Genomic DNA, 27,615 nt, shown 5'->3' with positions numbered 1-27,615 from the left:
TGCCAGCCGCCGAGCGCTCAGCTGAGCGCCCTGACATGCCGGCGGCTTAGCGCTCAGCTGAGAGCTGACACATGCCGGCGGTCTGGCGCTCAGCTGAACGCTCGGCTACCGAGAAATGTTGAAATGTTGCAGTAATGTTGTCCGTGGTCCATCAGGACCATGGACAACATACAAAATCACGCTGCCTCAGTGCCCTCATGTGCAGCCGCTGGTGGTTAAGTTTCCTTAACTTGCGGTACACTTAGGGCGCAATCGCGGCAAGTCCCCATACGGTACATTGCATGGAGACTTGCTGCGATTGCTGTGGGATTTTTTCCAATATAAGACATACCCTGAAAGTAAGACATAGTGGGACTTTTGGGGGTAAAAAGAATGTAAGACACGGTCTTACTTTCGGGGAAACACGGTAGTAAAAATCAGTAAGCTACTGGCTACCATGGAATCTGATCACCACCATTGCTGAGTGTTAGTGGGGTCAAAGTAAAAGCGATTGACACGAGACAGCACACCCCAGCAACGCTGCACCACTTAAAGGTCAGAGACTGACAGTTTCATGTAAGTTATTTAAGAGGTCTGATTGCTGCTGTTAAGACGCCGATACGGACTGTATGATACGGCCAGCACCTGCCTTGTATGGAGTGGACTCAGTCCCCTGCCAGTTCAATACAGTTGCACTTACTATTTTGTTCTACTATAAGTCCTATGTCAGAAAGGGGTTAAATTGCCTCAATTGACTCCTTAAGGACCAAGCAATTTTCTGTTTTTTTTTTTTTTTTTTCTTTGCTTCACTTCTTTCGAGCGCCATAACTTTTTTTTATTTTCCCATCAATCTTGCCATATGAGGGCTTGTTTTTTGCGGGACAAATTGTACTTTTGAAAGAAGTAATCAGTTTTACGATATGGTGTATTGGTAAACAGGAAAAAAAAAAAAACAACACCAAGAGCGGTGAAATTGCAAAAAAAGTGCAATTGCACAATTGTTTTTGGGACATTTTTTTCACCGTATTCACTATAATGGTAAAACTGATTTGTCCACGAGATGCCTCAGGGAGATACTAAACATGTATACTTTTATCTAAACAGTTAATAATTTTTAGAAGTTTGTTAAAAAAAAAAAAAAAATAAATTGCACGTTTGGCTCCATTTTCTGAGACCCATAGCATTCTCATTTTTTAGGATCTGGGGCTCAGTGACTGTTTATTTTTTGCGTCTTGAGCTGATGTTTTTAATGATACCATGTTTGTGCAGATGCTATGTTTTGATCGCCCGTTATTGCATTTAAAAAATATTTTGCGGCGACCAAACGTATTTTTGTCGTTTGGATTTTTTTTTACATTTCTTTTATTTTACTTTACTAGTCCCCCTAGGGGACTTTATGGATCACCTGTGCATTTCTGTTTATCAGTTCCTGTTAGAACATTATAAAGCAACAGGAGCCATCACATGACCTGTTACCATGGCAACCATTGGCTCCCAGTGATCAAGTCAAGGGCCCTCCGATGGCAGCGATGAACAGCATGTTCCCTGCCGTGGCCATTTAATTTTGCGCTGTCACATTTTGACAGCGGGTTAGCCACACTTGTTCAAATCAGCAGACATATGCAAGGATCACCGCAGTAGCCAGCAGTGATTACCCTGACATGACCAAGGATGTACCGGTATGTCCTTGGTCATTAAGGGGTTGTCCACTGCTTTTACATTGGTGAGTCTATCCTTAGGAGAGGTCATCAATGTCTGAACGGCCGTGGTCCAACAGCCAGCTGCCGATCACGTGCTCTTGATGCTGCTGCCACTGCAGGTAGGCAGAAATGTTCAGGTCTGAACCTGCCCTGTCAAATAATAGTGGCCACAGCCGGGTACTGCACAACATCCGCCTCCTATTTATTTGAAGGGGAGCTGGCACAGAGAATAGCCGAGTGTCGGAAAGCGGTGGGGGGAGGGGGACACGACAGGTTTTGGACCCTGGCCAATCAGACATTGATGAGTTATCCTCTAAAGGAGAGACAATCAATGCAAAAATTGGAAAACCTCTTTATATTTAATATCAAATTCAAACCACACTTAGGATAATTACCTTTCCTCTGTCAAATTCTTCATCCCATTCATCTATAACGGTGCTACTTTTTGCCTCCTCTGCATAATTCACAGCATCTCGGCTCACAGCAGACGCTTCTCCATCCCAAGTATGCACTATAGCAAAAAAGAATATATAGTGAGCACTGAATTCCAACAAATTGCAAGAAATGCCACTTCATTATACTCCATCATGCCAGCCTGAGTGTAGCATTTTGCTTTAAATTGCATTCCCTCACATTTGTTTAGTTATTGCATACAGTTACCTTCAGAATTAGTTGGACAGTGACAAGTTTTGGCATTTTAGGGGTTTACAAAATATATTTAAGATACAGTTATATAATCAATATGGACTTAAAGCGCAGACCCTCAGGTTTGATTTGAGAGTATTCACATCCTAGTTCAAGCAAGAGTTTAGCAATTACAACTCTTTATGTAGCTGCTTCCTTTTCAAAGATCTTATTGGCTGCATAAGCTATTCCCTCATTAATCCATCATCAATTTAGCAGATAAAAGGTCTGGAGCTGATTTCAAGTGTTGCATTTGGAAGCGGTTACTGTACGCCCACAACATATGGTCAAAAAAGAGAATTTTGTTTACTTAACGTAAATTCTTTTTCTTATAGTTCCGTATTGGGAGACCCAGACCATGGGGTGTTTAGCTTCTGCCTCCGGAGGACACACAAAGTACTACACTAAAAAGTGTAGCTCCTCCCTCTGAGCTTATACACCCCCTGGTGAGCAGACCCAGCCAGTTTAGTGCAAAAGCTGAAGGAGAATAGCCACCCACAAGTAGAACAGAGCAAGAGCCGGAACAACCGGAGACTCTGTCCACGACAACAGCCGGTGAGAACACGCGGAACAAGAAAAAATTGCCAACAGGCAACAGGGAGGGTGCTGGGTCTCCCAATACGGAACTATAAGAAAAAGAATTTAAGGTAAGTAAACAAAATTCTCTTTTTCTTTATCGTTCCTTTGGGAGACCCAGACCATGGGACGTTCCAAAGCAGTCCCTGGGTGGGAAATAAACAGAATAAACTAAGAAGTAGGCAGAACCTAACTTCACAAATGGGCGACAGCCGCCTGAAGGATGCGTCTGCCCAAGCTCGCATCTGCCGAAGCATGAGCATGCACTTGGTAGTGCTTCGAAAAGGTATGCAGGCTAGTCCAAGTGGCAGCCTGACAGACTTGTTGAGCCGTAGCCTGGTGCCTAAAAGCCCAAGAGGCACCGACAGCTCTGGTCGAATGTGCCTACTCTGGTAGGCGTCCGAAATGGTCGATCTAATCCAACGGGCTAAGGTCGGCTTAGAAGCAGAGAGACCCTTGCGCCGACCTGTGGTTAGCACAAAAAGAGAAGTGCACCGCCTAAGTGCAGCGGTGCGAGACACACAGATGCGGAGAGCACGCACCAGATCCAGAGTATGCAGCGCTTTTTCAAAGCGATGAACAGGAGCCGGACAAAAGGAAGGTAGGGTAATGTCCTGGTTAAGGTGGAAAGGAGAGACCACCTTAGGAAGAAAGTCCGGAGTCGGACGGAGAACCACCTTGTCTTGATGAAAAACCAAAAAAGGTGACTCCGAAGAGAGCGCAGCCAAATCAGAGACTCTCCTGAGGGAAGTAATGGCCACTAGAAAGGCCACTTTCTGTGAAAGACGATACAAGGAAACTTCCCTAAGAGGCTCAAAGGGGGGTTTCTGCAAAACCGTGAGAACCAAATTAAGGTCCAAGGGATCCAAGGGCCGCCGGTAAGGCGGAATGATGTGAGACGCGCCCTGCATGAAGGTGCGGACCTGAGCTAGCCGAGCGAGACGCCGCTGGAACAGAACAGACAGAGCTGAGACTTGTCCCTTGAGAGAGTTGAAGGACAGACCTAGCTGCAGACCGGACTGTAGAAAAGACAGAAGGGTCGGCAAGGAGAAAGGCCAAGGAGGATGGTCGGTAGAGCGACACCAGGATAGGAAAATTTTCCAAGTCCTGTGATAGATCTTAGTGGAGGAAGACTTACGGGCCCGAGTCATAGTGGAGATGACTTCAGGAGGAATACCAGAAGCCGTCAAAATCCAGGACTCAAGAGCCACGCCGTCAATTTGAGAGCCGCAGAATTCAGGCGGAAAAACGGACCTTGCGAGAGAAGGTCTGGACGGTCCGGGAGATGCCACGGCATCTCTACGGACAGATGGAGCAGGTCTGGATACCAAGCTCGCCTGGGCCAGTCCGGTGCAATGAGGATGACTCGACGGCCCTCCATTCTGATCTTGCGCAGGACTCTGGGCAAGAGAGCTAGAGGGGGAAACACGTAGGACAGACGAAACTGGGACCAGTCTTGAACCAGAGCGTCCGCGGCGAATGCCTGAGGATCGTGGGAGCGAGCCACGTAAACAGGAACTTTGTTGTTGTGACGGGATGCCATTAGGTCCACGTCCGGAGTGCCCCATTTGCGGCAGATTGACTGAAACACTGCCGGGTGCAGGGACCACTCGCCACCGTCCACGGTTTGACGGCTGAGATAATCTGCCTCCCAGTTTTCCACGCCTGGGATGTGGACTGCGGATATGGTGGACTTGGAGTCCTCCACCCATTGAAGGATGTGTTGTACCTCCAACATTGCCAGGCGGCTGCGTGTCCCGCCTTGGTGATTGATGTAGGCAACCGCTGTCGCGTTGTCTGACTGGACTCGAATGTGCTTGCCCGCCAACAGGTGGTGAAAAGCTAGAAGAGCTAGAAGCACGGCTCTGGTTTCCAGCACATTGATTGAAAGGGCTGACTCGGACGGAGTCCAAGTGCCCTGCGCTCTGTGGTGGAGACATACCGCTCCCCAGCCGGATAGACTGGCATCCGTGGTGAGGATCACCCAGGACAGGGCCAGGAAGGAGCGCCCCTGGGACAGAGAGAGAGGCCGAAGCCACCACTGAAGAGAGCTCCTGGTCTGTGGCGACAGAGCCACTAGCCTGTGTAAGGAGGAAGGCCGCTTGTCCCAACAGTGGAGAATGTCCAGCTGCAGGGGGCGCAGATGGAACTGGGCAAAGGGGACAGCCTCCCTTGACGCCACCATTTGACCCAGCACCTGCATCAGACGCCTGAGGGTATAACGGCGGGGCCTAAGCAGAGAGCGCACTGCCAGTTGGAGGGACTGCTGTTTGACTAAGGGCAACTTCACAAGTGCCGGCAAAGTCTCAAACTGCATCCCTAGGTACGTGAGACTCTGGGTCGGAGTCAGGGTGGATTTGGGAAGATTGACAAGCCACCCGAATTGGGCTAGAGTGGCGAGAGTGAGCGAGACACTCCGCTGACAGTCTGCGCTGGATGAAGCCTTGACTAGAAGGTCGTCCAGGTAAGGGATCACTGCCAACCCCTGTAGGTGCAGCCATGACCTTGGTGAATACCCGAAGGGCTGTGGCCAACCCGAAGGGGAGAGCCACAAATTGGAAATTATCTTCTCAGATTGCAAAACGTAGCCAACGCTGGTGTGAGACTGCAATTGGCACATGCAGATAGGCGTCTCTGATGTCGATGGACGCCAGGAAATCCCCTTGGGTCATTGAGGCAATGACTGATCGCAGAGACTCCATGCGAAAGTGCCGCACCTGAACATGCTTGTTGAGAAGCTTGAGATCCAGGATGGGCCGGAAAGTACCGTCCTTTTTGGGGACTAGGAAGAGATTTGAGTAGAAACCTCTGAACCGTTCCCGGGCGGGCACCGGTACAATTACTCCGTTGGCTTGCAAGGATGCCACGGCCTGTGAGAAGGCGGCGGCCTTGGAGCAGGGGGGGGTTGAGAGAAAAAATCTGTTTGGCGGACTGAAAGAAGAAGGGAATTTTGTTTACTTACCGTAAATTCCTTTTCTTCTAGCTCCTATTGGGAGACCCAGACAATTGGGTGTATAGCTTCAGCCTCCGGAGGCCACACAAAGTATTACACTTTAAAAAGTGTAACCCCTCCCCTCTGCCTATACACCCTCCCGTGGACCACGGGCTCCTCAGTTTTGGTGCAAAAGCAGGAAGGAGGAAACTTATAAATTGGTCTAGGGTAAATTCAATCCGAAGGATGTTCGGAGAACTGAAGACCATAACCCAAAAAAATAACCAGCCCAAAGGGCACAGGGGTGGGTGCTGGGTCTCCCAATAGGAGCTAGAAGAAAAGGAATTTACGGTAAGTAAACAAAATTCCCTTCTTTGTCGCTCCATTGGGAGACCCAGACAATTGGGACGTCCAAGAGCAGTCCCTGGGTGGGTAAAAGAATACCTCAATAAAAAGAGCCGAAAAAGGCCCCCTCTTACCGGTGGGCAACCGCCGCCTGGAGGACTCGCCTACCGAGATTGGCGTCTGCCGAAGCATAGGTATGCACTTGATAGTGCTTCGTGAAAGTGTGCAGACTAGACCACGTAGCTGCCTGACACACCTGCTGAACCGTTGCCCGGTGCCGCAATGCCCAGGACGCACCTACAGCTCTAGTAGAATGGCCTTTCAGCCCTGAAGGGAGTGGAAGGCCCGAAGAACGGTAGGCCTCAAGAATCGGTTCCTTGATCCACCGAGCCAAGGTCGACTTGGAGGCCTGAGAGTCCATACGCTGGCCAGCGACAAGGACAAAAAGCGCATCTGAACGGCGCAGGGGGTGCCGTGCGAGACACATAGAACCGGAGTGCTCTCACTAGGCCCAAAGAGTGCAAAGCCTTTTCACACTGGTGAATTGGATTAGGGCAACAGGAAGGCAAGGAGATATCCTGATTTAGATGAAAAGGAGATACCACCTTAGAGAGAAATTCCGGGACAGAACGAAGAACCACCTTATCCTGGTGGAAAAACCAGGAAGGGAGCCTTGCATGACCGTGCTGCAAGGTCAGACACTCTCTGAAGAGATGTGACTGTCACCAGGAAGGCCACTTTCTGTGAAAGACGGGAGAGAGAGACATCCCGCAGCAGCTCAAAAGGCGGCTTTTGAAGAGCCGTCAGGACTCTGCTAAGATACCAGGGTTCCAACAGACGTTTGTAAGGTGGGACCATGTGGCAGACCCCCTGCAGGAACGTGCGGACCTGCGGAAGCCTGGCTAGACGCTTTTGAAAGAAAAAACACGGAGAGCGTGGATACTTGGCCCTAGAGAGAGAGTCGAGGGACAAACCCTTGTCCATTCCAAATTGTAGGAATGAAAGGAATGTGGGCAAGGTAAACGGCCATGGAGGAAAGCCGTTATCAGCGTACCAGCATAGAAAGACTTGCCAAGACCTGTAATAGATCTTGGCGGACGTTGGCTTCCTAGCTTGTCTCGTGGTGGCAATGACATCCTGAGATAACCCTGAAGACTCTAGGAGTCAGGGGCCAATGGCCCCTAGTCAAGTTGAGGGCCACAGAATTTCAGATGGAAAAAACGGGCCTTGTGACAGCAAGTCTGGGCGGTCTGGAAGTGCCCACGGTTGACCCACCGTGAGATGCCCCAGATCCGGATACCACGACGAGAATAGCGCGACGGCAGTCGGACCTGATCCTGCGTAGTACCCTGGGCAGCATCGCCAGAGGGGGAAACACATAAGGCAGTCGAAACTGCGACCAATCCTGGACAAAAGCATCCGCTGCCAGAGGTCTGTGATCCTGAGACCGTGCCATGAAGGCCGGGACCTTGAGAGATCGACGTCCTGCGTTCCTCAGGGGCGATGGATCTCTTGAAGCACTTCTGGGTGCAGAGACCATTCCCCCACGTCCATGTCTGATGACTGAAAAACGACTGCTTCCCAGTTTTCTACGCCCGGGATGTGAACTGCGGAGATGGTGGAGCCTGTGGTTTCCACCCACTGCAGAATCCGCCGGACTTCCTGGAAGGCTTGACTACTGCAAGTGCCGCCTTGGTTCGCGAACGGCACTGCCTCCATAGCTGCAACCATCTTCCCCAGGAAGTGCATGAGGCGCCTTAAGGGGTGTGACTGACTCCGAAGAAGTGATTGCACCCCCGCCTGCAGGGAAAGCTGTTTGTCCCTGGAGAGTCCCAGAGCAACGTGTTGACACGCCACCTGAGCAGGGGCCCAGAGGTTCTGAAGAAACGAGCCGCAGGACGAGAACTGAACTCTATCCTGTAACCATGAGACAGAATGTCTCTCACCCATCGGTCTTGAACTTGTGGCCACCAGGCGCCGCCAAAGCGGGAGAGCCTGCCACCGACCGGGGATGCGGCTAGGGTAGACCGAGAGCCATGAGGAGGCCGTTTTGGAGGCAGTGCCCCCTGCGGCCTATTGGGGTCGTGACGTGGGCTGCCACGCATATGAGTTCCTCTGGCCTTTCTCCGGCCTGTTGGACGAAGAAGAATGTGGCTTGGCGGAGGGACGAAAGGACCGAAACCTCGATGGGATTTTTCTTTGCTGAGGTCTCTTAGGTTTGGACTGGGGTAAGGAGGAGACCTTTTCCTTGGATTCCTTAATAATAACATCCCATCGTTCACCAAATAAACGGTCGCCAGAAAAAGGTAAACCAGTTAAGAACCTTTTTGAAGCCGAGTCTGGTTCCCATTCGCGCAGCCACATGGCCCTGCGAACTGCCACGGAGTTAGCATATGCTACAGCTGTGCGGCTAGTGGAGTCCCGGACGGCGTTCATGGTGCAGGACGGAAAAACTGATGCCCGAAAGTCAAAGACGGAACATGCGGAGCAAAATTCCATGTGACAGCATTAAACTCCTTCAGACAAGCCTAGATTGCTTGGAGAGCCCACACGGCTGCGAAGGCCGGGGCGAATGACGTGCCCGTGGCCTCATAGATGGACTTCACCAAGAGCTCTGTCAGTGGCATCCTTCAGGGATGAGCCATTTGCAACAGACACCACGGACCTAGCAGCCAATTTGGAGACTGAAGGATCCATTTTGGGAGAATGAGCCCAACTCTTACCGACTTCAGATGGAAAGGGGTAACGCGTGTCAGTGTGACGTGTAACCCAGCGCTTGTCCGGGACCGCTCAGGGTTTCTGGACAGCATCCCTGAAGTTAGAGTGATCAAAAACGTATTGTACGTTTGGGGAACCAAAACTGGTGTTTCTCCTGCTGAGAAGCCGACTCCTCTACAGGAGGAGGCGGAGGAGAGCGAACCAGCACCTGGATGATGGATCGAGATAAGATCATTTACTAAGGCGTCCCCCTCAGGAGTATCAAGAGACCACTGAAGGCAAATGTGATTGCACCCCTGAACAAAAGGGTATACAGTCTGTCCGAACAGAAATATATATAATATATACATATGTATCCGGCACCCTAGGGGGACCAGCACCGAGTGCTGTGTTCACCCTGAGCTCCCCTGAGAAGCACCCACCGGCAGAATGCCAGAAAATGGCCGCCGGAGCTCTCAGGGGAGGAGTGGGGCCGAGGGCGGCGCCAGCAAAGAGCGGGAGTCTGAGTTCCCCACAGTGGTCAGTGAGGGGGGAGGAAGACATGCAGGATGTTCCAGCCCTCACATCCGACGTCATGTCGGTAATCCCGCCCTTACCCCTGACAGGCAGGCCCGGGGGCGGGATTTTCGCGACTAGGCCGCGGTGAAGCCGGGGACTAAATTTGAGGCCGCGCCCGACCAGCAGGCCCGGTCGGCGCGGAAGTCCACCTGCCTCCTCAGTTTTACAACTACCGCGGCTTCCGGGAAGAAGGTGCGCTCCCTGTACAGTCCCCAATGGGGACACAGAGTACCTTTAAGTAGCAGGGCCCGGTCCCTGGGGTTGAAGAGGCTCCGGTCCGGCAGGTTCCACCAGGGGCTGCGGATGGAGCACGGTCCCATTCAATGGATGACCGCTCAGGTCCCACTTCTCCCAGCCGCATAAGGGATGGTGAAGGAAACGGCCTGTGACTCCAGCCTCCGTACCCGCAATGGGTACCGTCTGGGGTCCCCACAGTGGCCAGTGAGGGGGGAGGAAGACATGCAGGATGCTCCAGCCGTCACATCCGACATCATGTCGGTAATCCCGGCCTTACCCCTGACAGGCAGGCCCAGGGGCGGGATTTTCGCGACTAGGCCGCGGTGAAGCCGGGGACTAAATTTGAGGCCGCGCCCGACAAGCAGGCCCGGTCGGCGCGGAAGTCCACCTGTCTCCTCAGTGTTACGACTACCGCGGCTTCCGGGAAGAAGGTGCGCTCCCTCTACAGTCCCCGAAGGGGACACAGAGTACCTTTAAGTAGCAGGGCCCGGTCCCTGGGGTTGAAAAGGCTCCGGTCCGGCAGGTTCCACCAGGGGCTGCGGATGGAGCACGGTCCCAGTAAATGGATGACCGCTCAGGATCCCACTTCTCCCAGAGCCGCATAAGGGATGGTGAAGGAGACAGCATGTGGCTCCAGCCTTTGTACCCGCAATGGGTACCTCAACCTTAACAACACCGCCGACATAGTGGGGTGAGAAGGGAGCATGCCGGGGACCCCGTGGGGGTCCACTTTTCTTCCAACCGACAACTAAGTTATGAGATTGCATGAGTGGATGTGTGCCTCCTTCCACACAAAGCATAAAACTGAGGAGCCCGTGATCCACGGGAGGGTGTATAGGCAGAGGGGAGGGGTTACACTTTTTAAAAAGTGTAATACTTTGTGTGGCCTCCGGAGGCAGAAGCTATACACCCAATTGTCTGGGTCTCCCAATGGAGCGACAAAGAAAATTCTATCCTGTAGCCGTGGGAGATGATATCTCTCACCCACTGATCGGAGACGTGTTGAAACCAAGCGTCGCCAAAGTGGGAGAGCCTGCCACCGACCAAGGACGTTGCTGGAGCGGGCAGATAGTCACGAGGAGGCTGCCTTAGTGGCAGCACCTCCTGCCGTCTTCTGTGGACGCGCTTTTGGGCGCCAGTTGGATTTGTGGTCCTTGGCTGAGTTAGTGGACGAGGCCGAAGGCTTAGAGGACGACCAGTTGGAGGAACGAAAGGAGCGAAACCTCGACTGATTCCTACCCTGGGCAGGTTTCCTGGCTTTGGTTTGTGGCATGGAAGTACTCTTCCCGCCAGTAGCTTCCTTAATAATTTCATCCAGCTGTTCTCCGAACAGCCGGGACCCAGCAAAAAGGAGCCCAGCAAGGTACTTCTTAGAAGAAGCATCTGCCTTCCACTCTCGAAGCCACAAGATCCTGCGGATAGCGAGGGAATTAGCTGAAGCCACAGCAGTGCGGTGAGAAGCCTCCAGCATGGCAGACATGGCATAGGATGAAAAAGCTGAAGCTTGGGAAGTCAAGGCAACCATTTCGGGCATAGATTCCCTGGAGAGGGAATGCATCTCCTCTAGAAAAGCAGATATGGCTTTGAGAGCCCACACTGCTGCAAAAGTCGGGGAAAACGAGGCCCCCGCCGCTTCATATACGGATTTGGCCAGAAGGTTAATCTGGCGGTCAGTGGAATCCTTAAGGGAAGTGCCATCAGCCACCGACAACAGTCCGGGCTGAGAGCCTAGACACCGGGGGGGGTCTACCTTTGGGGACTGAGCCCACTCCTTGACCACCTCAGGTGGAAAGGGAAAACGGTCATCAGAACCACGCTTTGAGAAGCGTTTGTCAGGACAGGGCCTGGGCTTGGACACAGCGGCCTGAAAACTGGAGTGGTTAAAGAACACACTCTTTGCCCTCTTAGGCGAGGTAAACTGGTGCTTTTCTGCCAGAGAGGGTTGCTCCTCTGATACTGGCGGATTAAGATCCAGAACAGAATTAATGGAAGCAATCAAGTCACTAAGATCTGAGTCACTTTCGGACAGATCAATGGGGTACATGGAGTTAGCCTCCGAGCCCCCTGTAAAGGCATCCTCCTCATCCTGCGAGTCCGCTCTTGAATCAGAGCCGCGGGAGGAGGAGGGAGAGGGAACCCTACGTCTCTTCTCAGGAGGACGGGGTCTGGGACCTGATGATGAATCCTCTGTGAGCTCTGGTCCTGAGAGAGCCCTAGCAGCAGAGGCACCCTGTGAGGGGGGCTGATGCATATTCAGCAAAGTCCTGGACAGAAGTCCCATGGACTCAGCAAAAGACTGGGAGATAGACCTAGAAAAGGATTCTACCCAGGCCGGGGGCTCAGCCACAGGAGCAGCCTGAGAGACCACTGGGGGAGAGACTCCAGGCTGTGGCACCGCGAAGGTAGAGCAGGCATCACAATGTGGCTAGGTGCTCGGTTCAGGCAGCAGGAGCTTACATGCAGCGTATACAGAGTAAAGCTTTGGAGCCTTGCTCCTCGTGTGAGACATGCTGCTGGAGTGGGGGCTCTGCCAGAGAATGAACCCCAGAGAGTATATCAGAGGTCCACAACCAGAGCCGGTTGTGGCTTACCAGACCGCTGTGCAGAGTGGTCTTGTGTGCCCTCCAGATCCCGAAGCCCGGACCCCCAAACACAGCACCTCAGCAGGGATGCAGAACGCAGACCAACGCTGAGAGAACTCTGAGAAAATGGCCGCCGGAGCGGAGAGAGGGGGCGGGACTTGCATGAAGAGCGGGATCTGGAGAGCCATAGAGACCTACAGGGGAGGAGACACGCACAGCAGTGGGGAGTGTCCCTCCCCTGTGCAGAACGGCCGCCGGGAGGAGCCGCGCTGTCCCTCTGCATGAGTGACATGCTAGGGCAGTGAAACGAAACTAGGCCTCCGGCGAAGCCGGGGCCTAAATTTGAGCGGCGAGGCCGACGCGCAGGCACAATCGGCGCGGTTCTCGGGCGACAGCTAGAGAACCCGCCGGAAATGTCAGAAAATACAAGAAGCACACTCTCCCCCAACAATAAAGCACAGGGACCCCCAAATATAAACATCTCAGGTACTTAGCTGCTGAGACGCAGGGCCATGTCCCTGGGGATGAGTGCTCCGGTCCAGCAGGGTCCTGAAGGGCTGCGGATGGAGACCGGTCTCCTGCCAGGCATGGAGACCGTGCTGGCTCCCACTTCAAGCCAGAGCCCAGGAGGGATGGTGAAGGAGCACGGCATGTAAGGCTCCAGCCTAGGAAATCAACCTTACAACACCGCCGACACAGTTGGGTGAGAAGGGACATGCCGAGGGTCCAGACGTGGACCCACAGTTCTTCAAACTCATTCCAAAAGGCAAAAATCGTATGAGAATGCATGTGTGGATGTATGCCTCCTGAACACAAAGCGATAAACTGGCTGGGTCTGCTCACCAGGGGGTGTATAAGCTCAGAGGGAAGAGCTACACTTTTTAGTGTAGTACTTTGTGTGTCCTCCGGAGGCAGAAGCTAAACACCCCATGGCCTGGGTCTCCCAAAGGAACGATAAAGAAAGAGCGCTCAGTGGAAGAGAAACAGACCATCAATGGGCTGAAAATAAAAATCAGAGATAACAAATGTTAGAAGTGGCCAGATCAAAATGTTGTTACTGTGCAAAAACAAAAAACAAACAAACCCCAAAACAAACGAACTGGTAAGCTTGGGAACTAAAAAACCCCCGAAGACAACAGTGGTGGATGATCACAGAATCCTTTCCATGGTCAAGAAAAACCCAAGTGAAGAACACTCTCCAATAAGTAGGTGTTTTAGTATTTAATTCTAAAATATAGAGAGGACTTCATGAGGGCAAATACAGAGTGTTTTCCACAAGATGCAAACTATATCTATCTATATAAAAAAAAAAATGTAAACAAACCAACCCAGTTCTGGAAAACATTCTTTGGGCAGATGAAACTAACCTGTACCAGAATGATGGACAGAAGAAAGTATGGAGAAGGCTTGAAATTGCTCATGATGCAATGCACAACACATCCTCTATAAAACATGGTGGAGGCAGTGTGATGGTATGGGTATGCATGGCTTTCAATGGCCCTAGGTCACTAGTGTTTATTGATGATGTGACTACAGACAGAAGCAGCTGGATGAATTGTGAAGTGAACAGGGCTGTACTTTACTTTCTGCTCTAATGCAACCAAATGCAGCAATGTTGATTGGACGGTGCTTCACAGTACAGATAAACAATAACCCAACACATACTACGAAAGCAACCCAGGAGTTTAAGGTAAATAAATTGAATATTCTGCAATGGCCGAGTCAACCATCAGATCTCAACCCACATCAAGCATACATTTCACATGCTTAAGACAAAAGTTAAGGCCAAAAAAGTCACAAACAAGCAACAACTGAACTCAGCTGCGGGTAAAGGCCGGCAACGCATCACAAAAGGACGAAACAAAGAATTTGGTGATGCCCATGTCTTCTAGACTTCAGGCAGTCATTGCCTGCAGAGGATATGGAGAGAAGGTATGCACACCAGTGACTATGTAAGGGGAATACAGTCATATGAAAAAGTTTGGGCACCCCTATTAATGTTAACCTTTTTTCTTTATAACAATTTGGGTTTTTGCAACAGCTATTTCAGTTTCATATATCTAATAACTGATGGACTGAGTAATATTTCTGGATTGAAATGAGGTTTATTGTACAGAAAATGTGCAATCCGCATTTAAACAAAATTTGACCGGTGCAAAAGTATGGGCACCCTTATCAATTTCTTGATTTGAACACTCCTAACTACTTGTTACTGACTTACTAAAGCACTAAATTGGTTTTGTAACCTCATTGAGTTTAACCCTCATAGGTAGGTGTATCCAATCATGAGAAAAGGTATTTAAGGTGGCCACTTGCAAGTTGTTCTCCTATTTGAATCTCCTATGAAGAGTGGCATCATGAGCTCCTCAAAACAACTCTCAAATTATCTGAAAACAAAGATTATTCAACATAGTTGTTCAAGGGAAGGATGCAAAAAGTTGTCTCAGAGATTTAAACTGTCAGTTTCCACTGTGAGGAACATAGTAAGGAAATGGAAGAACACAGGTACAGTTCTTGTTAAGCCCAGAAGTGGCAGGCCAAGAAAAAAATCAGAGAGGCAGAGAAGAAGAATGGTGAGAACAGTCAAGGACAATCCACAGACCACCTCCAAAGACCTGCAGCATCATCTTGCTGCAGATGGTGTCAATGTGCATCGGTCAACAATACAGCGCACGTTGCACAAGGAGAAGCTGTATAGGAGAGTGATGCGAAAGAAGCAGTTTCAGCAAGCATGCCACAAACAGTCGCCTGAGGTATGCAAAAGCACATTTGGACAAGCCAGTTACATTTTGGAAGAAGGTCCTGTGGACTGATGAAACAAAGATTGAGTTGTTTGGTCATACAAAAAGGCGTTATGCATGGAGGCAAAAAAACACGGCATTCCAAGAAAAGCACTTGCCACCCACAGTAAAATTCGGTGGAGATTCCATCATGCTTTGGGGCTGTGTGGCCAATGCTAGCACCGGGAATCTTGTTAAAGTTGAGGGTCGCATGGATTCAACTCAGTATCAGCAGATTCTTGACAATAATGTGCACGAATCAGTGACGAAGTTGGAGTTACGCAGGGGATGGATATTTCAGCAAAACAATGATCCAAAACACCGCTCCAAATCTACTCAGGCATTCATGCAGAGGAACAATTACAATGTTCTGGAATGGCCATCCCAGTCCCCAGACCTGAATATCATTGAAAATCTGTGGGATGATTTAAAGTGTGCTGTCCATGCTCGGCGACCATCAAACTTAACTGAACTGGAATTGTTTTGTAAACAAGAAATATACCTTCATCCTGGATCCAGGAACGCATTAAAAGCTACAGGAAGCAACTAGAGGCAGTTATTTTTGCAAAAGGAGGATCTACAAAATATTAATGTCACTTTTATGTTGAGGTACCCATACTTTTGCACCGGTCAAATTTTATTTAAATGCAGATTGCACATTTTCTGTTAGTACAATAAACCTCATTTCAATCCAGAAATATTACTCAGTCCATCAGTTATTAGGTATATGAAACTGAAATAGCTGTTGCAAAAACCCAAATTGTTATAAAGAAAAAAGGTTAACATAAACGTGGGTGCCCAAACTTTTTCATATGACTGTATATGAAAAGCAGAAACTGCTGTGTGAATACTGACATGAAAAATCCAATCGCTATATGTAAGAATGAAAATATGAAAATGGAATCTGCATTACTGCCATGAACATATGAATAAAGAGAAATTTAGCTATTGAATTGATCTATGCAACAGAGCCCCAACACTACGCCCTACAATAGTCACTGGTGTGCATATCTTCTCTCCATATAGTGTAGATTTTTAGTTTTTTGCACCCAGTTCAGACTAAGAATTGGTGTTCCAGACGTTATTTCTTAATTGATTTGTAGTCTTTCGTTTGTGAACCCGGCCCCACCAACCTATTGCCAGTCCACATTATACGCATATATAGCCTGGGTCTCAGCTTCCCAACACGGTAAGTTTTTTAACTGCATGAGAGGACACACACAAGCTAGGGACCCCAACGTAGAGAAATACTTTGGCGTAGTGTTGGGGCTCTATTGCATTGATCAATTCAATAGCTAAATTTCTCTTTAGTCATATGTTCATGGCAGTAATGCAGGTTCCATTTTCATTCCTACATATAACTATTGGTTTTTTCATGTCAGTATTCACACAGCAGTTTCTGCTTTTCATTATTCCCCTTACATAGTCACTGGTGTGCATACCTTCTCTCCATATAGTGTAGATTTTTTAGGTTTTTGCACCCAGTTCAGACTCAGAATTGGTGTTCCAGACGTTATTTCTTAATTGCCTGCAGAGGAGTCTCTACAAAGTATTAAAAATTAACTTTTTTTTTATGGTAAAGTAATTTGTCTAATTACTTGTGAGCCCCTGAAACATTTCACAGGATATTTGTGTTCCACCCCTTTAATGAAACCTGAAAGTCTACACTTCAAAAGTATCACAGTTGTTTCATTTGAAATAAAAAATTATGGTATGCAGAGGCCAAATCACGAAGATTCAGTCACTGTCCAAATATTTCTGGACGTAACTGTATATGAGAATAAAATGGTTTATCTTACCCTTCCACCAAATCTTACCTTCCATCCCATAGGCTTTATTACTTGAGTTCTTCAGCAGTTCTTGAACAACTGACGAATTTCTCGTACCATCCCAATTTAGGCGAAATTTCTTTTCCACACCATTAATTGAATTAGATCGCTTGTATCCATCTTTGATGTGGGTGTCCCATACAAAAACAGAATCTAAGTAGGGAAGGAACAAGACTAGTTTCCTAGATTGAAAGAGAAGACCTTAAGGTGCCTATATAGGGTTGTATAAAAATCAATAGGACTGGGCAACAGTTTTATCTTTATTGAGTTGTAAAAAGTCACAAATAGCTAGATTATTAACATACAACGATCCTTTGTTCCTGCTGGAGATAAGCCTCCTGGCAGCAGCTTTTCACCCTCTCCCCATTGAAAACACAACTCGGGAAAAACAGCTGTCAGTCAACTATCTATAGGCACACATCCATGGGACCAGACGGATAAGCATATGGTGAGAGATATGCAGAGGGAATGGTAGGCTTGTATACAGATTGATGGACTGTGGAAATGGACCAGTTAAAGGTGGCTTTCGATTATATAAAGAAAACTTTGTAACAGATTCCCTTTAAGAAACTGCTTATATGTGAAGTATGTCCAAGGTGAAGGTTCACTATGTGCTTGCAAGACAGCTACAGTTCTTATCCTTACTTCTACAATGCAGACATTCTGCAGCTCTTTACATATGTTGCCAATACTGTCCCCATTCTCTATCAGTATGGCTGCGGAGTGTGAAAGGGAACCCAAGCACCATGAGGAAAGCCCCGCAAATACACGGAGAACAAACACACGTCAGACAGATGTTGTCCTTCCTGGAATTTGAACCTAGAATCCCATTGAAATAGTAACTTCATCTTACCAGAATTTTCGCCCTGATTCTTCAGCTTCTGTTTCCCACTAGATGCCGTTTCCTCAGTCTTAACGCTGTCCAGTTTTTGTCCTTTCCGCTTCATTTTCTTTGCTTTTTTAGCAACACAATCCACTCCTTTGTCATCATGTGAACGGTCTGTGGTACTAAGATGAAGTCAAGATGTAGATTACTATCTGTATAGCAGCTAGTTTAGGATTTCTTTTTGACAATCAATTTCAGGATACATTTCACTATTTTAATAATTAAAGATTTTAGTTTTCCAGTGTAAATATTTTACATTTTGATATTAAGGCCATGTTCCCACTACTCCAACCAGCCCCCCCCCCATGTTCTCCGAAGGGATCTGCCTCAAATGAAGCTATAGTAATATGTTTTGTTTATGGCATTTCTTCATGCTGTCTTCCTTTGTGTTGTTTTTAGTGCAAGATTGTGTTTTAACCCCTTCACTAGATTTTCCCTTTTGGCGCTTTTGTTTTTTCCTCCCATTCTTCCAAGAGCCATAATTATTTTACTTTCTGTTCCCATAGTAGTATGAGGACTTGTTGTTTGTAGGACAAAATTGTACTTTTGAATGTCATCATTCATTTTGTCATGTGATGCACTGGAAAGCGAGAAGTGAAAGAGGGAAAAAGCCTTCCTTCCCTCACCATTTTACCTCTTTTGTTCCTTTTTTACCCCCAATAAAATTATATCCTGACCCAATATAAATCCTCCCTGATTTTTACCATACCCATGCCTTCATAAATGGTTTAATATAATTATTTCAATTGCATTGTTTTCATAAACCTATGTACTGTATATTCAAAAATGTAAGAAACTAAGGCTAGTTTCACACTTACGTTGGGCGAAATCCGCTGGGTCCGTTGCTGCGTCGTCGTTTTGACACATCCGTTATTTTTGCGGTGTCAACGGATGCAACAGACCCGTTATTTCACAGGAATCCATTAGCTGATTCCTGTGAAATAACGGACCCGTTGCATCCGTTTGGTGTCCGTCTAACGGAATGCGTCGGCTCTTGTTTTTTTTTTCCAGTTTTTTCATTCTGGGCATGTCCAGTAGAAATTAGCGGAATCCAGCAGCGGATTCCGTTGTAAAGCACTTTGCAACAGAATCCGCTACCATAGGGAGCCACTATAAATTTTAATGGAAGCAACGGAATGCGCTGGTCGGCGTCATTTTGACACAAGCAAATAACATTACATTCAGCGTTGCTTCCGCTCGGCGGAAGCAACGCAGCGTCGGCCAATGGAGGCAACGCAGGTACTTTTGGCACAATCCGTCATCAATGCAAGTCTATGGGAAACAGCGCAATCCGTTAACGGATTCCGCTGATTCCCAAGACAGCGGATTGCGCCAAAACCCCCCAAAAAAAACAAGTGTGAAAGTACCCTAATACAACTTGATTCTTTATTAGAGATTAATAAAAACTTTTGAAAACAGAAAGCGAAAGTGTGTTGAAATCTCGCTGTGATAGAATTTAACTGGTAAACAGCTAAGGGCGCATCTACGATCCACCAGCGGCTGTTAGAGGCACATGATGGCCTAATAAATCAGACATGTGCAGGGAAAGCGTGCAAGCCATCAAAGGTAGGGACACGACCTATGACGTACCAGCACGTCAAAGGTCGTGAAGGGGTTAATTCCTTTTTTTCCCTTAGAGCACAAATGCTGCGATTCCACACTTAAAAAGGCAGTTGTGATTTTAAATGCATTTCTCAGACTCCCCATAAAAGTCTAAAGCAAAAACAAAAACCTTTTCTGAAGCATTTTGAAATGTTCTTGAGTATAGCCGAATTTGAGCACAAAAAATAAAAATGTGTTTATGCGGTGTGGGAAAATAGTGCAAAAGAAGGGAATTTTGTTACTTACCGTAAATTCCTTTTCTTCTAGCTCCTATTGGGAGACCCAGACGATTGGGTGTATAGCTACTGCCTCCGGAGGCCACACAAAGCATTACACTAAAAAGTGTAAGGCCCCTCCCCTTCTGGCTATACACCCCCAGTGGGATCACTGGCTCACCAGTTTTAGTGCAAAAGCAAGAAGGAGGAAAGCCAATAACTTGGTTAAACAAATTCACTCCGAGTAACATCGGAGAACTGAAAAACCGTTCAACATGAACAACATGTGTACCCGAAAAAACCCAAAAATCCCGAAGGACAACAGGGCGGGTGCTGGGTCTCCCAATAGGAGCTAGAAGAAAAGGAATTTACGGTAAGTAACAAAATTCCCTTCTTCTTCGTCGCTCCATTGGGAGACCCAGACGATTGGGACGTCCAAAAGCTGTCCCTGGGTGGGTAAAGAAATACCTTATGTTAGAGCTGCGAAGACAGCCCTCCCCTACGGGGAGGCAACTGCCGCCTGCAGGACTCTTCTACCTAGGCTGGCGTCCGCCGAAGCATAGGTATGCACCTGATAATGTTTGGTGAAAGTGTGCAGACTCGACCAGGTAGCTGCCTGGCACACCTGTTGAGCCGTAGCCTGGTGTCGCAATGCCCAGGACGCACCCACGGCTCTGGTAGAATGGGCCTTCAGCCCTGATGGAACCGGAAGCCCAGCAGAACGGTAGGCTTCAAGAATTGGTTCTTTGATCCATCGAGCCAGGGTGGCTTTGGAAGCCTGCGACCCTTTGCGCTTACCAGCGACAAGGACAAAGAGTGCATCGGAGCGGCGCAGGGGCGCCGTGCGGGAAATGTAGATTCTGAGTGCTCTCACCAGATCTAACAAATGTAAATTCTTCTCATACCGATGAACTGCATGAGGACAAAAAGAAGGCAAAGAGATATCCTGATTAAGATGAAAAGAGGATACCACCTTCGGGAGAAACTCCTGAATGGGGCGCAGCACTACCTTGTCCTGGTGGAAGACCAGGAAAGGAGCCTTGGATGACAGCGCTGCTAGCTCAGACACTCTCCGAGGAGATGTGATCGCTACCAGAAAAGCCACTTTCTGTGATAGTCTAGAAAGTGAAACCTCCCTCAGAGGCTCGAAGGGCGGCTTCTGGAGGGCAACTAGTACCCTGTTCAGATCCCATGGATCTAACGGCCGCTTGTACGGGGGTACAATATGACAAACCCCCTGCAGGAACGTGCGCACCTTAGGAAGTCGTGCTAGACGCTTTTGAAAAAAGACGGATAGCGCCGAGACTTGCCCTTTAAGGGAGCCGAGCGACAAACCTTTTTCTAACCCAGATTGCAGGAAAGAAAGAAAGGTAGGCAATGCAAAAGGCCAGGGAGACACTCCCTGAGCAGAGCACCAGGATAAGAATATCCTCCACGTTCTGTGGTAGATCTTAGCGGACGTGGGCTTCCTAGCCTGTCTCATGGTGGCAACGACCCCTTGGGATAATCCTGAAGACCCTAGGATCCAGGACTCAATGGCCACACAGTCAGGTTCAGGGCCGCAGAATTCCGATGGAAAAAAGGCCCTTGGGACAGTAAGTCTGGTCGGTCTGGTAGTGCCGACGGTTGGCCGACCGTGAGATGCCACAGATCCGGATACCACGCCCTCCTTGGCCAGTCTGGGGCGACGAGTATGATGCGGCTGCAGTCGGATCTGATCTTGCGTAGCACTCTGGGCAAGAGTGCCAGAGGTGGAAACACATAAGGGAGCCGGAACTGCGACCAATCTTGCACTAAGGCGTCTGCCGCCAGAGTTCTGTGATCGCGAGACCGTGCTATGAAGGTTGGGACCTTGTTGTTGTGCCTGGACGCCATTAGGTCGACGTCCGGCCTTCCCCAGCGGCTACAGATTTCCTGAAACACGTCTGGGTGAAGGGACCATTCCCCTGCGTCCATGCCCTGGCGGCTGAGGAAGTCTGCTTCCCAGTTTTCTACGCCGGGGATGTGAACTGCGGATACGGTGGAGGCCGTGGCTTCCACCCACGTCAGAATCCGCCGGACTTCCTGGAAGGCTTGCCGACTGCGTGTCCCTCCTTGGCGGTTGATGTATGCCACCGCTGTGGAGTTGTCCGACTGAATTCGGATCTGCTTTCCTTCCAGCCACTGCTGGAAGGCTAGTAGGGCAAGATACACTGCTCTGATTTCCAGAACATGGATCTGAAGGGTGGACTCCTGCTGAGTCCACGTACCCTGAGCCCTGTGGTGGAGAAAAACTGCTCCCCACCCTGACAGACTCGCGTCTGTCGTGACTACCGCCCAAGACGGTGGTAGGAAGGATCTTCCCTGTGATAATGAGGTGGGAAGAAGCCACCATTGCAGAGAGTCCTTCTGTGAAAAGGATACTTTCCTGTTCAGGGATGTTGACTTCCCGTCCCATTGGCGGAGAATGTCCCAATAAGAGGACGCAGATGAAACTGCGCAAACTGAACCGCCTCCATTGCCGCCACCATCTTCCCGAGGAAGTGCATGAGGCGTCTTAAGGAGTGCGACTGACCTTGACGGAGAGTCTGCACCCCAGTCTGTAGTGACCGCTGCTTGTCCAGCGGAAGCTTCACTAGCGCTGAGAGGGTATGAAACTCCATGCCAAGATACGTTAGTGATTGGGTCGGTGACAGGTTTGACTTTGAGAAGTCGATGATCCACCCGAACGTCTGGAGAGTCTCCAGCGCAACATTCAGGCTGAGTTGGCATGCCTCTTGAGAGGGTGCCTTGACAAGTAGATCGTCCAAGTAAGGGATCACAGAGTGTCCCTGTGAGTGCAAGACTGCTACCACTGCCGCCATGACCTTGGTGAACACCCGTGGGGTTGTCGCCAGACCGAATGGCAGAGCTACGAACTGAAGATGGTCGTCTCCCATCACGAAACGTAGAAAACATTGGTGCTCTGTAGCAATCGGCACGTGGAGATAAGCATCTTTGATGTCTATTGATGCTAGGAAATATCCTTGAGACATTGAGGCAATGACGGAGCGGAGGGTTTCATCCGGAACCGCCTGGCCTCCACGTGCTTGTTGAGCAGTTTTAGGTCCAGAACGGAACGGAAAGAGCCATCCTTTTTTGGCACCACAACCAGATTGGAGGAAAACCGTGTCTCGTTCCTGAAGAGGAACAGGGATTACCACTCCTTCTGCCTGCAGAAGAGCATCGGCTCGGTGGGGAGGTGGGGACGTTCTGAAGAATCGAGTCGGAGGACGAGAACAGAACTCTGTCCTGTGCACGTGGGCACAATGTCCCTCACCCACCGGTCTATGACCTGTGGCAGCTAAATGTCGCCAAAGGCGAGCGAGTCTGCCATCAACCGCGGATGCGGAGAGATGAGAGAGCTGAGAGTCATGAGGAGACCGCCTTGGTAGCGGTTCCTCCGTCTGCCTTCCTTGGGCGTGATTGAGCCCCCGGAAACTGAGCCCCTCTGAGGCTTTTCAGCTCTTTTGGACGAGGACAATTGGGACCTGCCCGAGCTTGGGAAGGACCGAAACCTCGACTGTCCTTCCAGGACAGCATTAATAGGGTAAGTCGCAATGCAGACATTGCGAGGTTACGGACGCCCCTGCGGCACAAATGTACATATGCTCAAGACCAGCTGTGCAAGAACAGCTGAAAAGCTTAGGGTGCCCATACGGCTGTAAATGCCGGAGCAACCGACACGCCGATAGCCTCATAGACAGATTTCAACCAGAGTCCATCTGTCTGGCATCTTTAAGTGAAGTCCCATCTCCACTGCAACTATAGCTCTAGCCGCAAGCCTGGAGATTGGAGAATCCACCTTTGGACCCTGGGTCCCGCGCTTGACCACGTCAGGGGGAAAAGGATAACGTGTATCCTTAATACGTTTGGAGAAAACGCTTATCTGGTAAGCGTGGTGTTCCTGGACTGCTTCTCTGAAGTCAGCGTGGCCAGAAAAATACTCAATATACGTTTGAGCTACTGAAATGGGACTTCTCCTGCTGTGAAGCTGACTCCTCCGCTGGGGGAGCTGAGGGAGAAAGATCCAACATTCCATTGATGGACGCTATAGGATCATTCCTTATGGCGTCACCATCCGGTGTATCCGGATTGAGAGCGTTGTCAGGATCAAAGTCCTGATGAGCTACGTCTGCCTCATCATACAGAGAGCCTCCTGGGACCCCCCCCGGAGCACCGATTTTATTCCCAATGAGGGTGGCCAGGGAGCAATTCCAGATTGCCCATGGCCTGTCCGGACTGCAAGTCTCTATCCCATTGCAACTCCATCCCTGTCCTTGGACAGGGTTGACAGGTGGTTCCTTTGGCCACGTCTAGTAGAGACCCCGGCTGACCAAGCGCTCCAGGGGAGCATTGCACACAATGGGGTTCAGTGCCGTGGAACAGTATCACATGCAGTAAAAACAGCATCGAAAGCCTGTGTTGCTTATATGCTGTTGCCGACTAGCCATCTAGGACATAGAGCCAAGAATGGCGACCGTACAATGCAATGTATAGCATACAAGCATAAAGTACAATGAACACTGCAGCACATGCAATACAAGCAGCATAGAAAGCCTGTGCCTTGGCACCCCTGCTTTTCTGCTGCTGTAGACTAGCCATCTAGGGGAATATAGCCCAGAATATCGACCATACAGTGCAATGTATAGCATACAAGCATAAGTACAAATGAACACTGCAACCCCTGCAATACAAGCAGCATGGAAAAAACCTGTGCCTCAGCACCCCTGCTTTTCTGCTGCTGTAGTCTAGTCATTCTAGGCGAAAATAGCCCAGACTAGGGACCGTACCGTGCAGTGTATAGCATACAAGCATAAATACACATGAACACTCCAGTACATGCAATACAAGCAGCATAGAAAGCCAGTGCCTTAGCACCCCTGCTTTCCTGCTGCTGATGTGTCGCCATCTAAGAGGGCATATAGCCAAAAATAGCGACCTATGCAGTGCAAGCATAAAAATACAAATGGACAACTGCGGTATTTAGTGGGGTCAGCACTTCATGTGCCGCTTACCGCCCGCCTATAAGCGGGTGTGTGGTCGCCCTAGTCCTGTGCCTGGTTGCCCAGAGTCCGATCTCTCAGCTCGGACTGCAGGAATGGCTGCCGGCGTCCTTCTCCAGCTCGTGTGAGTAGGGGCGGGCCGTGGGCGTGCCCCCAAGTCAGAGCGGGAAACCGGCGTCCCACAGTGTCCAGTGAGAGGGCTGGAGCATGTAAATAAGGCTCCAGCCCTCGGCGCTGCTTATTGTACAGCGTCTCTCCCCTACCCTGATTGACAGGGTGGGGGCGGGAACGAAGCGGAGCTAGGCCGCAAAAGCCGGGGACTGGATTTATAAGCGCCGCCGCCGTAAAAGCGCGGTCGGCGCTAAGTCCCCGGCGCACTACAAGTCCCAGCCGCGCCGCCGCTCCCGAGCGTCCGGCGCGGTAGTTCCCCATACATAAAGTCACTCAGCTAGGCTGCAGTGACTGTAACCCCTTACTGTCCCCGGCGCACTAGCACACCCAGCAAGTCTGGAGTGTGCTGTGCCTGTGTGTACGGGGACACAGAGTACCTGAATGGTGCAGGGCCATGTCCCTGAACGGTACCCAGCTCCGTATCCAGCAGGTTCAATGGGTCTGTGGATGGAGCCCGGCCTCAGGGCTTTGGGGCCGGTAAGATCCCACTTCCTCAGAGCCCCTCAGGGGGATGTGGAAGGAAAACAGCATGTGGGCTCCAGTCGCCGTACCAGCAATAGGTACCTCAACCTTACAAACCACCAGCGGGGTGAGAAGGGAGCATGCTGGGGGCCCTATATGGGCCCTCTTTTCTTCCATCCGATATAGTCAGCAGCTACTGCTGACTAAACAGTGGAGCTATGCGTGGATGTCTGACCTCCTTCGCACAAAGCAGAAAACTGGTGAGCCAGTGATCCCACTGGGGGTGTATAGCCAGAAGGGGAGGGGCCTTACACTTTTTAGTGTAATGCTTTGTGTGGCCTCCGGAGGCAGTAGCTATACACCCAATCGTCTGGGTCTCCCAATGGAGCGACGAAGAAATACTTAAAGGGGTTATCCGGCTTATTTTGAGTTTTTCTCATTATTACCCTATTGGGCTACATTGGGGCAGGTAAGTAGATAGAGAGCACTTCCTGCCCTGCTGTCAGCCCCTCACCCCAGGCTCAGAGTGCTCATGTGACCGCTCCTGCCGCGATTTGCTGCTTCCAGTCATTTCATGTCAACATGGGCAGGGCCATGTTGACATGCAATTGTGGAAACAGCATGTCGCCTCCCTGCTGGGCTGTACAGTGCGTGGAGTCCCCGCCCCCCTTCCCTGCACCCTCCCACACATTCCCCCGCACCCCGTACTCTGCCCACAACCTCCTCCTGCACTTCTGTGGGACCCGTGACCTGGGGGAGGGGCCTGGCGGCGGCTGCCGTGGTGTCAGCGCCAGCACCGGGCCCCTGCGCAGGGTCACACATTCAAATATACCGGCATCACAGATCACAGATGCCGGTACATTTGAAAGTGCTGATGAGAAGCAGCGCTGCTTCTCATCACTGTCCCGCTGTCTGTGCTCTCTTCAGCACAGCGGTGACGTCACTACTGTGCTGATATGTCCACAGCACAGACAGCGGACGAACGTGCAGGAGCGGCAGGGACCGAGGACGGGTGAGTATGTACTCCCTACATGTGTTCCCTATAGGGGTGCAGAGCCCGACGTGTGCGTGCGGTGCAGAGCCCGACGTGTGCGTGCGGTGCAGAGCCCGACGTGTGCGTGCGGTGCAGAGCCCGACGTGTGCGTGCGGTGCAGAGCCCGACGTGTGCGTGCGGTGCAGAGCCCGACGTGTGCGTGCGGTGCAGAGCCCGACGTGTGCGTGCGGTGCAGAGCCTGATGTGGGGCTGTTATTTGCAATGCTGTAGTGATAACAGGTCAGGTGCTGGGGCAGAATATACTGACGGACTGTGTGCAGGGGGCGGGCAGGGGGCGAGGCTGGACACTGGGGAGGGGCTGAACCCTGAGGCCGGGCAGTGCCAGCTCTGACTGAGGTTTTGCACAGGAAGTTATCATGTTTGCTGGAGCTGAATGTAAACAAGGAGCTGCAGAGAATAAAGGGTGAATTCAAGAGGAACAAAAGTTAGAAAACAAAAAATAACAATGTAGGGGTGTTTTATATGACAATACAGCACAGATTAGCTTAAACTCAAAAATTTTTGTTATGTCGGACAACCCCTTTAATGGTCACTCTATTCTAGATATCTGTCCTTGATTGGGGCGTTTTCCTATATAGAAATTAGACATGGGACCCTGGGGTGCAGCATTGCAGTACAATTAATGGTGGATAAGAGGTTTTCCATATCCATTTATAGCAGAAAAGCCCTGCAATTAGTATTAACATGCTGATGAAATCCACATTAGGCCGGTTTCACACTTGCGATTGCCTCGCATGTATCTCACGCGAGTTTCGCGGTACATCACCCGTCACGGACTCACACTTTCCTCACATAGAGGATGCATGCAACCGACCCGCTCCTGTGAGCAGAGTGTGAGTCTGACGGGTGATGCACCGAGAAACTCAAGCGCGATACACGCAAGGAAATCGCAAGTGTGACACCGGCCTAATACTCATTCTAGTGCATACATTTTGTGTTTTTTCACTGCAGATTCACTCAGACCAAGATGAATCAGTAGTAGTCTCAGGGAAGTCTGTTAGGCTATGTGCGCACTAGAAAAGTGATTTTTCTCAAGAAAATTTCTTGAGAAACTTCTGGGAAATGAAGATTACCGCACCTGCGTTAAAAAAAACGCACCAAAACCGCAGGAAAAACGCATGCGTTTTTGCCGCAGGTTGGTCCCTGCGGTTTTTTTATGCTGTAACTGCAATAAATAATATAGATAATAGATAGATAATCGATAGATAGACAGAGACAATGCATAGAGGGAAAGATGGATACATGAATAGATCGATAGATAATAGAGAAATACCTATATAA

The 27,615-nt window shown here is 49.8% G+C and overlaps 1 protein-coding gene across 2 annotated transcripts in view; it reads right to left on the bottom strand.

Annotated features, from left to right (window-relative positions):
- USP36 (ubiquitin specific peptidase 36) overlaps positions 1–27,615 on the bottom strand; it is a 164,509-nt gene that overhangs the window by 2,130 nt on the left and 134,764 nt on the right. For both annotated transcript variants that reach the window (XM_075349682.1, XM_075349683.1), the window contains exons 16-18: positions 17,774–17,928; positions 16,909–17,073; positions 2,075–2,190 (exon numbers count right to left, since the gene is read on the bottom strand). In XM_075349682.1, the coding sequence (XP_075205797.1) occupies positions 2,075–2,190; positions 16,909–17,073; positions 17,774–17,928 (436 nt within the window). The remainder of the gene's footprint in view (positions 1–2,074; positions 2,191–16,908; positions 17,074–17,773; positions 17,929–27,615) is intronic.

The sequence above is a fragment of the Anomaloglossus baeobatrachus genome, chromosome 5, assembly GCF_048569485.1.
Source record: "Anomaloglossus baeobatrachus isolate aAnoBae1 chromosome 5, aAnoBae1.hap1, whole genome shotgun sequence".
NCBI lineage: Eukaryota > Metazoa > Chordata > Amphibia > Anura > Aromobatidae > Anomaloglossus > Anomaloglossus baeobatrachus.
This window is presented reverse-complemented; position numbering and strand designations above follow the sequence as displayed.